The sequence below is a fragment of the Colletotrichum godetiae genome (genome assembly GCF_030913485.1).
Source record: "Colletotrichum godetiae strain CBS 193.32 chromosome Unknown BDP55scaffold_1, whole genome shotgun sequence".
Taxonomy (NCBI): domain Eukaryota; kingdom Fungi; phylum Ascomycota; class Sordariomycetes; order Glomerellales; family Glomerellaceae; genus Colletotrichum; species Colletotrichum godetiae.
Window position 1 is genome coordinate 1,239,240 of NW_026851249.1, and position 12,835 is coordinate 1,252,074.

At 55.8% G+C, this 12,835-nt stretch overlaps 3 protein-coding genes and 1 non-coding gene across 4 annotated transcripts; 1 reads left to right on the top strand and 3 right to left on the bottom strand.

Annotated features, from left to right (window-relative positions):
* Window positions 1–244: 244 nt before the first annotated feature.
* BDP55DRAFT_640821 (short chain dehydrogenase) lies at window positions 245–1,670 on the top strand. Its single transcript, XM_060573368.1, has one exon. The coding sequence runs from the start codon at window positions 567–569 to the stop codon at window positions 1,374–1,376; it is 810 nt and encodes a 269-aa protein (XP_060436967.1). The 5' UTR covers window positions 245–566; the 3' UTR covers window positions 1,377–1,670.
* A 103-nt stretch (window positions 1,671–1,773) lies between these two features.
* Window positions 1,774–1,863, bottom strand: BDP55DRAFT_t15. The gene has a single exon. It is a non-coding gene; the product is annotated as a tRNA-Phe (tRNA).
* Window positions 1,864–2,572: 709 nt separating this feature from the next.
* Window positions 2,573–5,434, bottom strand: BDP55DRAFT_538463 (uncharacterized protein; the record flags this gene model as incomplete). Its single annotated transcript, XM_060567949.1, has 2 exons — window positions 2,573–3,316; window positions 3,386–5,434. 2 exons carry the CDS (start codon window positions 5,432–5,434, stop codon window positions 2,573–2,575), a joined length of 2,793 nt encoding a protein of 930 aa, XP_060436968.1.
* A 1,913-nt stretch (window positions 5,435–7,347) lies between these two features.
* Window positions 7,348–11,505, bottom strand: BDP55DRAFT_625460 (uncharacterized protein; the record flags this gene model as incomplete). Its single annotated transcript, XM_060571477.1, has 4 exons — window positions 7,348–10,049; window positions 10,103–10,321; window positions 10,378–10,449; window positions 10,512–11,505. The coding sequence occupies 4 exons, from the start codon at window positions 11,503–11,505 to the stop codon at window positions 7,348–7,350; spliced, it is 3,987 nt and encodes a 1,328-aa protein (XP_060436969.1).
* Window positions 11,506–12,835: the final 1,330 nt, after the last annotated feature.

A 12,835-nucleotide genomic window follows, 5' to 3' on the forward strand; every position in this document is an offset into this window, starting at 1 on the left:
AAGAGAACATGGCCAAAAAGCCAAAGTAGACATAAGCCCAGGGAATTTTGCGAACATTGCATTGTCCCGGAACCGAATACGATGTCACTCTCCAAATACCAGGGGTAAGACGAGAAAGAAGTCCTAGAGGGTTCCACGGGCACGTCAACGGCGCCGAGGTCAGCGCCCAATCGAGACGTCTCTTTTCCTACTTCCCCCACCAAGGATCGCCCCGCAACAGCCCCTCCCTCCGTCTGACGATGCAGAGATGTACATAAATGGCCCACGGCGGCGACCTTCAATGACGCACGTGGAGGAGCTCTCTCTCATTAGAATCAAGAGCATCTAGGACAACATCACTCACTCTCATTCTCATTCCTCACTCCTCACTTACAACCCACTCACGACTCAATCACGCAATCTGCCTCGCCACTTTATCAATCTTATCTGAGCTTAAAACCTTTTGCAAAAGTCAGAATAGCACAACTAAACCTTCAAGGTCTCATCCCGCAATCTAGCAGCACTCGGGCCAAGCCCCCCTCTCACCAAACACCTATTCACCACTCACAAATCACACATCACACACAATGGCGACCCGCCTCCCCGGCACGACCGTAATCGTCACCGGCTCCGGTGGCGGTCTAGGCAAAGCCATCGCCGAAGCCTACCTCGTCGCCGGCGCCAACGTCGTAATCTCCGACATCAACGAGGACCGCGTCGCCGCTGTCACCTCGGAATACCGCGACACCTACGCCGGCAAGCTCCACGGCATCGTCGTCGACGTCACCTCGGAACCCTCCGTCGAAGCCCTCATCAAGGGCACCGTAGAACGCTTCGGCCGCCTCGACGTCGTCGTCAACAACGCCGGCGTCATGGATAAGTTCGACCCCGCAGGCGACTGCGCCAAGGAGACATGGGACCGCGTCCTCGCCATCAACCTCACGGGCCCCTTTTTGACGACGAAGCACGCCGTCAACCAGTTCCTCGCCCAGGGCGGCGCCAGCGGCAGCGGCGGGCCCGCGGGCCTAATTGTCAACATTGGCTCCAACGCCAGCTACCGCGGCCTCGCGTCGGGCATCGCCTACACGGCGTCCAAGCACGGCGTCATGGCCGTCACCAAGAACACGGCGGGCTTCTACGGCGACAAGGGCATCTACTCGGTCGCGCTGCTGCTCGGCGGCATGGACACCACCAATATCATGGACGCCTTCGCCGAGGGCGTCAACCAGGCCGGCATGACCAAGGTCACGGCCGGTATGCCCGAATACAAGCGCGGCGAGACGGGGCTGGACCCGGCTGCTGTTGCAAAGTACTGCGTATTCTTGACAGATAAGGATATTGCGTCGTCGGCGAACGGGAGCTGCGTCGTTCTCAACAGGAACTGGCCGCACGCCTGAGCCTGACTTCTCTTCATGGAGGTTTGGAGAAGAAGGGAGGGGTCACGGATGGAAAAGAGAGCCACGGATGCAGTGCGTAAAACGCTTGGAGTTGATGAGATTGGGTAGTAGCTTGAAGTAGCTTAGTTATAGGAAAGATACCTTATGAATGTTATTAACGATTACCAAACATCATCACAGCTAGCATATCATCGCGATTGGGAGGGCTACGACTCATATATTTAATCAAGTGGAAAATTTGATGGTGTTGCTCCTTCCGACCCAAGGAACAAACAGGCTTCAATTACACAAGGTCCATGAAATAATCAAAAATGCCTTGGCAGGTGAGAGAGAGAAAGATTACGATCAAAAGGGTAAAAAAGACACCTTGCCGCTTGATGAGCGGCAAAATAGAAGATGCGGCCAGTGTGGATTGAACACACGACCTTCAGATTAAGTGATTGAAGTTGACTTCAGTCTGACGCTCTCCCAACTGAGCTATGTCCGCCACTATCTTCGAGGATGCTGAGCTGGTTCAGGGGTCAAGTGGGCTTGCACAGCGGGGCGCGATCCCCATCCGCAAGATCCCCACCTTCGGGGGCATCATCGTCAAATTCGAGGGGTATCGTGAGATTGCAGAAACAGCTCAAAACGGACAGGAAGATTTTCCCTATTGTGGTTTAAACCCAAACTTTTGGAAAAGGGTAACGGATGGCACCGAGGATTGAGGGGTACCACCCGTCTAAGCTTCTAGGCTACTTCCCTGGTCAACCTAATTCTTGACGGTGGCAGATGATCGGACGACGCCTCTATTCAACCTCCCGTCTTAGGCCCGGCTCTCTGGATTGCTAGAGCTGTGCTAAAAGGTACCAACTTCATTCATCACCACAAACCTATGTCTATATTTATATTATCCATGATTGCTTCTCAGGATGCACGGTTCGTGACGCTGTGACTAGCCTCCACTCTCCATTACATCTTTCCCGCTCTCCGTCCGAATGAGCTGCCTGTCTCTATATCTCGTGAGCTTCGTTGTAGAGTATTTCCTTACCCCTCATTTCCTACCTTATTTATGTACTGGGGTGGTATCCCGAAGACGATACTTCGTCTTTCCCGTAAATAGATAAAGAAACTCCGCGCTTGATGCCACCACCATTAATCCTCCGTACTTAACCCTGGAGCCCACGATGAACGCCTTTAAACTCCCTCAAGCCCTCTCACCCGTCCCCTGGCAAAAGCCCAACCCTTCTATCCCGCTCATCTCGAAGATGCTTCTCCTCACCCTCTAACAGCATCTTTTCCTCCACAAACACAGTGTCGCCAGCCCGGAACTTCTCCCGCATCACCCCATTCTCCGCATTCAAATCAGACCCAGACCCGGACTCGAGAGGCTGTGATTGCACCCGCCGTGGCGAAGAAGATGGCTCCCGCACAGGCGGCACCATCACCTCGGGAGGCCACAATATCCGCCTAGCCTCATCCTCGCTCAACACCTCACCCTCGTCCTCCGAGCTATCATCAAATGCAGAAACATCGCCGCCGCCGCCTCCAGGACCAGGCGACGAAGGAACAGCCAAGAACACATCCGTGACAGTCTCTTCCATACCCTGCGTCCGAATCAGCTGGCCCCCCAAATCGCCGTCAGAGAACACACCCTGAACGACCTCTGCCTCCGTCTCCGCCCTCATAGCATCAGCCTCCCCCTTGGGCACCTTATTCTCCCCCGCCGCAACAACATCCATAGAAGTCAACTTCATCAACGTCCTCAACCTCGCGTCCCCGACAAACCTCCCCATCAACACCGCCTCATTCTTCCGAAACGTCTCATAAAACCCTCGATTCACCATCGCCGCCGCACGTAAGTCCTCCACGCTGTCCACACACCTTTCCAAAACCAACAACCGTACTGCGTCAGACCTCTCGAGGACCTTGCCCTCATCCGTCTCCTGCCCCCGCTCCTGCTCAAGCTGAAAAGCAAGGTTCTTCTTCTTCTTCCCATCCGAAAAACTCCTCAAACCCCTATGCAAAACAGCCTGCGGCTGCGTAGACCGGTGCCTCGACAACCCCCATCCGTGAGCCCGCCCACTGACATCATGCAACGTCAACCCAGACACGCTGTTATATATATCATTAATGGCCGCGTGGAACGCCGGCGCGGGATCGCATACCCCGCCCTTGTGAACCGCCAGCGGCGGACTCGCAATGGTCCGCAGCAGATCGACGAGCTGTGCTAGGCTTCGACGGGGTGGTGAGTGTTGCTGCTGCTGGGAGCCGCCGCCAGCTAGGTGCCCAAGTACCGATGGGTTCATGATGGTGGGCAAAAGCTCCAGTTCGCCGTAGATGAGCATCAGCCAGCCCAGATTCGTCGCGTCGCAGCCGTGGCTTCCCTTGGGACACCTGGGCGTGCTGGTGAACATCAAAGCCGGGACAACATTCGCGGCCGTCGTGGTAGCGGACGAAACTTCGGAAGACGACATCGATCCCGGCACGCGGTCTCCAACCTGATGCGACGGCACCACACCATCACCCCGACAGCCCGGCCTCAAGTACTCCCGAATCGTACTGACGCAACACTCCTCAACCTGCGCCATCTTGGCCCCCCTCACCCCCCAAACCTTGTCTTTGATCCTCCTCGGCCACTCCATCCCCTCCAACTCCTCCTCATCCACGAGATTCAGTATAACAGTCTTGGACATGCGCGTAAACAGCTGCCGGAATCCAAACGCATAGCTAATCAGCAACCAACCCCTTGGCATCGCCTCGCTGCCCCGGTGGATCCACTGCGGCAGCCAGCGGTGCTCGACAAACAGCTCCAGCGGCGACGTGCACCGGTACCGCAGACATACCTCCGCCAAGGCGACGAGCTGCTCGAAAGTCACTTCGCGCGGGATCTTGTCGTTGTGCATGTGTGCTGCGTGCAGGAGGATCGTTAGCGCTTGCTCGCGGTCGAGCTCGAGCTGCGGCATGCGGTAGAGTTTTGCTTCGGTGCCGTCCGGGCAGATGTATGGTGTCGGCGGGGGCGCGAGTTGAGTTGTTAGGTCCTCGTCGTCGTGGACCTCGATGTGCGCGTGCTCGGTGAACATCCTCTCAAAGATGGGCGACGTCTCAGCTAGCAAAAACGACGAGACACGATACCGCAGCACGGGTAGCAGCGCTTCCGTCTCGCCGGCTCCGATATTCGCAAACTCAAGAACGGCGTCCCCTCGCGGCGCGATATTAAGCTCCTTCACCGGCCTCTCATCCGTAACACCCGACTCTCCCAGCTGCAGAACACGCGTGACCTCGACAAGATCCTGCTTCACCCGGTCGTGGTTCCTAAACCGTATATCATAAAGCGGAAAGAAATCTGGGCTAGGCGAGAACGTCTTGACGATACTGGTCCGCCTCATCTGCTGGATCGCGGCGGCGCGGAAGACTTTATCCTGGAAGAGCGACTTCACCATGCTCGGCGTGGCATCTGGCTCGTAGTTCCGATACGTCTCTGATAGCGAGATCTCGAGCGCTTCCACGAGCGACTCGATGCATCCCTTCCAGTCGCGGACGGCAGACAGGCAAATCTCACGCATGGCTGGCCCTGGCCCTGGACGTGAACCTCCGGCGCTCTGGCCGGTCGTCACTTCCGAAAGACTCCTCCCGCTAAAAGAAGACCGAGTAAATATCGACGCAGGGCTCTGCGGCACCTCAAGCGACGACTCCCGTGACGGTTCCCGGCCCCCCTCCGCCCACGCCGCCCCGATCATCGCGTGCCCTGGCGGCCCGGGCGAAGTGGATGTGTGCGCGTGCGCGGGCGCGGGCGTGGAGTTGCGCAACAGGGCCCGACATAAGGCTACATGATCCTTGACTTTGGCATACTCCTTATACGCGGCGTCGGCGTCCTTGCTTGCGAGCGTCGAGCCGACACGTTGCGTAGATTGCTGAATCTGTCGAAGGTTGACATCCGAATCGTTCACGGTGCCGCCGCCGGCGGAGATGGACCCACGGGACGAATCTCCCCCGCCAATCGGCTCCCCGCCAAACTCAAAATCGCCAAGTCTCTGTCCTCGCAGTGTAAGCGGCGTCCGACAGCTCGAGCGTCTCATCGCCATTGCAAAACGTCAGAGGGGGTGATGAGCCGGTGAGTGGTGGTTGACGAAGGAAGGAAGAGGATGGAAGTACGCGCAGAAGTGCTCTCTAGTGTTGGCTTTTTCCCAGGGTAAGGTAGTGGGGATTTCAAACTCACCGTGCTGCTGTTAGGCTTACTACCATCGTCCTTTGCCGAGCTGATGCTCGATATCTTGCGCAGCGCATTGCTCAACCGCCTAATCTTAGGAGACGTCGAGGCAACATCGCTCCGGCTGCGTTGGCGCCCCATCACTCAACGCCCGCCAGCTGCGACCCCAGATGCGATGCGATGCGATGCGGCAGCAGCAGCAGCAGCAGCAGCAGCAGGGGACGGCGGCGTCCGAACCAAAGGGAGTCGAAAACGCAGGGATCACTTCATTTCCCAAACATCCACCGATGCCGAAAGGGGATGAAATGGGGAATGGGCCAGTGGTAGAGACTTATCGTTAGTGTACGTGTGTACCTGATAGTCCGGTTCTCAGAAACAGCAAAAAGGCAGCGAAACGGACGGTTTTCAGACTGCGTTTCATGGGTACAGACGAATTGCTTCTGCCTTTGGGGGGGGGATAAGCAGCTGTATCCTTTGGGGGGGGGGAGACCTGAGGGGCAAAATACGAGACATATTGGGGGCCATCCGGCCGGCCAGGCCACGTTGGGAATTTTTGCCTTTTGCCAAGCAGGGACCGCGGTGGCATTGTCATTGGAGCCCCGGCCACCTGAGGTGAAATAAGGCTGATTGCGGGGTTCAAACCATTGCATCCCGATGACGTAATCTTGCGTCCCCTTCCGAGACCCTTATCCTTGGACCTGGGTTACGCAACCTGATGATGGCTTCACACTACGTTCGCATATGTAATTCATCACTTGGCATCGCATCGTCCGTAAGACTGACTCCCAGCCTGGTGTTCACATCAAGTAACATATCCCGCACATACACATTCTCACACGCACAAACAAAGTGCTATGAAATGATGGCCTTTTTTCTTAAACGCTTCCCGTCTATCTGCTTACACTGACACTGATCATTGATGTCTTTTTTCCACTCCTTTGATGCGGTCATGCTGGCTTCCTCTGTCACCTCTCTTCAGAGACAGATGCCCAACCATTCCCCGCCGGGTATTTCATGACAATCGAAGCCGTCCTAAATACAGCCCTTGTTGCGTTATCATCCACACACCGTCTTGCTTCCTCTCCATGTACCCTATCCCCCCCCAATGGTATGACTTTGTTGACAAAAGGAAACTTGATGACGCATGCCTAACCGTAACCCATTTCGAAGACCGTTGCTGCAGATGCGATGAGACAAATAATAAACCCTGCCGCCCGATATAACGCAACAGTGTTCCCCCCTTGCCCTTGAGAGACCTCGATAGGGGGGAGACGATAAAAAAATACGATTGAGGCATTGCTGTAGCCCCTCCAACTTCCATGCTTGAGCCAACACCGTCTCGCTGAGCTGGCCATCCTCCTTGTGCAATTCATCCATGTGTTGCTCTCCGCACATCCTCGTGCTCGTTCGCTGATCTGATGTTTGTTTGCTTTTGCCAGTTGCGGCCCACCTTCGAATAGGACTTGACCGCTACAAGTCCATCTAGTGGAGGGTCTTCGCCCCCATACCAACTCGATTTCTGAGCTCTTGCCCACCACCTTCAAGCCACAGGTGCATTGCAGCATATTTGCTACAACCGATGACCAAACTCATTGCTCTAATCCAGAAGCTGCGTGTCCAATACTTGGGCGTTGCCAGAGTTTGCAAAAGGGTAGCATCCGCGTCTGCAGAGGCCACTCATCTTGCCTGTGCCCTATCCAAGAACGCTTGAGTAAGCCTTCTGCCGCGCAACGAGAACCGTAGACGTATGCAAATGCGGCGTGTTGAGTCTTTCCCATACCCTTAGCCGCCCTTTCGGTCTGCGTCGTGCTTGGGTGGCTGCTCGCTAGTCGCGGATCCGCCGTGGTTCTTCGTGTCAGCACCCTTCTTGCGGCCCTTCGTAGCCTTCTGCCATGAGCTCTCAGGGCCGTGGCTTTCACTCTTGGCACCGCGAGTGTGGCCATTCTCTCGAACGCCGTTGACCCTGGAAGATTGGGCCTGAGCCTGACCAGAGGTGTGTGGCTGCGCCTGAGACTGAGCTGTAGCTTGAGATGAACGCTGTGCGGCCGTCGAGGATCGCTTCGGCGAATGAGTAGATGCATGGCCTTGCCTGGATTCCTTTCCGACCGATCCCTTGCTGTCGTTTGATCTGTGCCCTGAGCCAGAAGGCTCAGCGTGAGCCTTCGGCGTTGAGCTCTGTGAGGCCGATGGGAGCTGATCGGCTCTCGATGCAAAGTCATTCTTTCTCACAATTGTCGGTGAAGGAGATCTGGTCTCGTTGATAGGTGAAAGGTGCTGTGCGTCAATGCTCAGCTGGTGGCCATTCATCCTGTTTTCTCGAGTTGCGAGATCGAGTGGCGCTATTGCTCCACTTTGCTGTCTCGACAGCGCCCTCTGACGAAGGGATGTCTGCGTTCCGTTTACGACATCTGGATATGGCTGCGTTTGCACTTGAGCTTGCGGTGACCAAGCATACTGATTCATCGACATGAGTGCAATCCTGTCACGAAATGAAGCGTCGTCAATCGGCTGGGATGCAGACTGCTGGGGCGCAGAAACAGAAGCAGGTGAGGCCGAGGCAGTCGCATTGGTAGTCGACGATGGCGTGGTAGTACCGTTGACAATCACCGGGGTCCGCTCAGACACGGGAGTCTGGACTGGTTCAGACCTGGGGAAAGCTTGGCCATCCAACTGCTCTGGGGTGTAGCCGCTGATTCCGAGACCTTGAACTTGCAGCGTGTTTTCTTGAGATGAACGGCCTTGGTCGTCAGCTGGCGTTGGTTCCGTCGCATTCACGGCAGGATTGTGACGTTGTGATGGCGTTGAACTCGTGCGCAGAGATAATCCAGTACCGTTGACTATCAAAGGCCGCGAAGCTGCTCGGGGACCGTTTGTACTGCCAGAAGCAACCACTGGAGCGGGTGCTACAGAGTTACCTCCGGAGAACGCCCGGGCATGGCCAAGGGGAGACGGTGAACGAGATGTTCTTCGCATTCTGCGGTCCAGGATAGTCTGCGGGACCTCGGTCGACAACCGACGACGTCCTTGGGCTGGCTGAGTCGTGTCCGCAAAGGCTATGGCGTTGGGCGCTACTTGGGAGTGCGCCGGGCTGGAGGCATCTGAAACGTAGTAACCCAAATAAGCTCCTTCGTCAGAGGCAGGCGAATTGCTCGCTGGGGCCTGAGAGGCTTCGTCATATTCCACGTCACCTGGAACGCCGTTCGAGACCGGGATTCCATTCACTTGCCGAGTGGGATTTGAGCTGGTGTTCATCGGCGTGCTAGTTCCTGGATAAGCCTGATTGTGCTGTGCTGTTGGGGCAGAGCGGGAGGCAGGCTGCGACTGAGACCTAAGTGAGCTTCCGGAAGTCGAGGCGCCCGACTCTGTTGTCACTGACGATCTTTGAAGACCTCTTCGATATTCTGGCGTGGTAGTTGCCACCGTCGCCGGTGAAGAGGGATACGCGAAGTTTGACTGGCCGTAATACGCCGCCATGGGTACTCCGTACATGCTGTACCAATCTTGAGGGCCAGCGATGGGAGCACTCAGGGGCGGATTGTCGAAAGAGTTGGTCCTAGACCGTTCCGGACCCTGCTGCGTTGCTGAGGAAGACCCCTGCATCCTCTGAGCAGCGTGCATTTGGGCGGCCATCTGGGCCTGGACTTGCTGATAAACCTGGGATTGTGTATAGAGCTGGAACCGAATGTTATTTTCTTGCTGAACCTGGGCGGCCATGGCTGCACCTACAAGCGCGGGGTATTGCTGATGAGACTGTGCCTGTTGCGCGTACCACGCAAGATCCTGGGGAGTCATAGCCACTTGAGGCATGTACATGGTGTTGGTGTCGTAGGCAACGCTTGACGAAGCTCTCCTGTTCGAGTTCGTATTCCGCTGAAAGTTGTTCGAGTGTCGGCCTCCACGGAAGTTTCCACGACCTCTGCCAGAATGCTGCTGAGAAGAACTACGGATCATGACGGGCCTCGAGGTATTTGGAGGGCGCTGGAACACCGGTGTCTCTTCCTTGGGGTAGACGTATTGCTCGCAGCATTCACCCAGTTTCCCTTCAGAAATCAGGTCAAACGCTCGTCGCAACTCCAGGTGGAGACCACGGAATGAGTACTCATCCGCGGTGTTGCCCAGGTTGCGAGCTGTGTTGAATGGCTCCTCCACGCACAAATAGTTATTTATGCCAATGTGCCATTTCTTTTCCATTCTCGTTGCTTTCCGCCCAAGACGAATCGATATAACGTACTTATCGTAATCGAACTCGTACGCGTAGAAGCGGAAGAACGCGAACAACAGCTCACCCAGAGACGCCTCGTTCTTGGCGCCGAATCCGCTCAGCTTGTCCATGTCATCGGCGAATGCACTCTCGGGCCCGCCGTTCTTAGGGAGCCGTTGATGCTGTCGCTGGTGGAGCGAGGGGAGCACCGGCGGGTCGCGAAGCTGGAGAAATCCGATAATGAGGCAGATCCACGTGTAAGAGCTGAGGGTACCACCGAACGCTGTTTCGATCAGTAAAATGTGCGAAGAGTCAAGGGGGCATAGCAACCCATACCAGCATCGTTTACGATCCTCTGCCGCGTCCAGTACTTGATGACCATGGCTAAGGGCCGCACTCGAGGATCGATCTCTACGTATGTTCGGACCATTCTCGTGTTCTCCAACGCCAGAGTATTGTTCACGTTCATGTCGCATGCGAGGCCGAGCTCGGGGTCCCAGATCTTGACGATGGGAACTTTGGCGCCGGAAATGCAGACCACCTTTTCCATGCCCTCTGTCGTGGTTCATGTCAGCAATGTTTCTCTCTGTCCAAGGGAATGGTTGACGTACTCTTCGCAAGCAGTGCTGCAATCATGCAAACGTACTCCAAGTCCTTCCAAGGCGTTGTGATGCAGATATCGACTAATGAGACAGTTAGCATTGCGTCCCCAAGCACTAATCCAACACTAAGAGAGCCCACGAACCATCAGAGTCGTCCGAGCAAAGCAAGTTGCCCGAGGAGCCGAAGAGGTGCACGCGGATGTCATTTCCAGGCCATTCCTCGTTGAACAACTTCTCCAGCTTGACGACAAGCTTTTGGCGGTTTTCCTCGACCTGCTCAGTCGGTCGTAACCGGTCGTACAGCTCCCGCATGTCTGTGGTCAGCTTCGTCTCCACATCTGCCGACAATTTGCTCTTGATCGTGTCGACGCTGGTCTTATCCAGCTTATCGCTTCCTATGCTGTAAGGCATTCGCCTCTTCGAGTTGATCTGAGAAGTCTCATATTTGCAGCCACCAAGCCGGGGGGGAAGGGGTCGTAATGAGGGAAGGTTGCTGTTCGTCTCTGAGTAGGCAGAGCGAGGGGAGTGATTGTTTGTGGCCGTTGGCGAGGGTTCTCGCGACTCGAAGGAGAAGTTTCTAGCATGCTGCTGAGGAGTCGAGGGCATGGAGTTGGAGTGCGACTGTCCATTGCCGGTCCTGGCCGCAGGGCGTGCAGGAAGTGGATGTGAAAGCTCCGGCTGTTGCTGCGATGAATGCTGCATCTTGGGCGGAGCGTCCTTGCCTGTTACGACAGCGCGATCGCCTTTGTCTTTATTCTGCACGGCTCTATTCCCATGGCCTCCTTGAGAACCCTTGGTGGAGGAAAGTTCCTTGTTCGAGACCTTGGAGGATGATCTGGACCGAGGGGCCGCCTGGATCTGAGGGGTAGCCACCGTCGCCTGAGGAAGCGCTTGAGGTTGGTGCAAGCCGCCTCCTCGTCCCGGTGAGACGAGATTAGTGTAGTGTAGCAACTGCGCTTGGTAGACCGAGGCTTGCTGCGGAAAGAGCAAGGGCCAGAAGTCTAGCTGGGCCGGAACGCGAGAGGAAGCGTCGCCGAAGTAGGAACCCGAAGTAGACGATGATATCGTGGGGGCTTGGATCCAAGGAGACGTTGGATATGTATGCTTGGATTCTGTTGTGGCAGCTCGACTTTCCATGGAGCGAGTCCTGGCTCAGCTTCCGTAACGAGGGTGAGCGGAATGAGTCGGGCGCGGGCGCAGGGCGACAAGAGAGGGAGATCGTCGAAGATCTGGCAGCAGGCGCCTTTTCGTCGCGGGTAGAGCAGAGCAGAGCAGAGCCGAGGTATGTAGAGGGTATCGAGGATATCGAGAAGGCAATAGGAGGACTGAATTGGGCGCGGTCGAGCGGGAGGCAGGCGCTGTTCAGAGTGGTCGGATCTCTTTCTTTTTTCCCACAAGATTGAGCCTCTGGTGTAGACGAAGAGGGAATTTGGGAGGGAAAGAGGGTCGGGGATTTTGTGATAGCCGCTGCTAAGGCAAGTAAAGGGCTGCTAGAGGAAGCCGAATGTGCCGAAAGTATTCATGAAGTTTCGCAGACTCGGTCTGGTGTAGTCGGTGCAAGGAGGAATTGCTGAGGCAGAGAGCACACTCCTCTCTCTGTGTGGTCGTGTCGTGGAGATGGTGCTCTTGGGGGGGAAACCTAAGAGAGAGAATGTCGTCGACGGCAGGAGGCGAAAGGAAAGGGTGTGGAGTTTAGATCGGGGACGTTGGCCCAAAAGCGACAGGACTCGGGGGGGGGCTCGGGCGGTGGACCGCGAAATAACGCTGGGGGTGAGAGAAGAAGGGTCTAAGGGGGTGATGCGCACTGCGTAGTTGCCGCCACGGGGTTCTGCGAGGAATTGTGATGCTGAAGGTCTGTGAATCTGGTAAGCAACAAACGAGCAAAATAACCAGCAACAGACAGAATAAGGCAGAGGAGGAGGATAGAGACAAGAAAAACAATTCTCAGAAGAGTGAGAGAATTGAATGATGTCCCGGAAGAGCAAGAGCGAAGGAAAGTGTGAAGGGGAGCGTTTCGTTTGGGTGTGCAAGGAAGGGAAGGTACCTCAATCCAGGGAAGGTACCAGGGGTGGGGAGGAGGTACTTTAGCGGTGGGTGGTGCAAGTACTCTTTACGCGAAAATAAGAGTGCGGCACTGGGTGCGTTTGGGGGGTACCTTTCTTAGGTAAGTGAGAAGGTACTCTGACTGGGCGATCAGTGAGGAGAGTAGGTAGGTAGGTAGGTAGGTAGGTTGAGATGAGGTTCCTGAAGCGGCAAGGCCAATATCGGGAAAGTAAAGTAAGGTAAGGCAAGGCAAGGTAAGGCGAGGTCAGGTAAAAGTAAGGTAGGGACAGGTCCAGATCGCGGTACCTTATGAAATGAGGGCCAGTCGAGTGAAAGCGTGGTGGTGGTCGAGGACTCACTCGTCTGCGAATACAGCGAGGGGAGAGGACGATGAAGAGAGAATGTGTGTGTGTACGGAGTATGT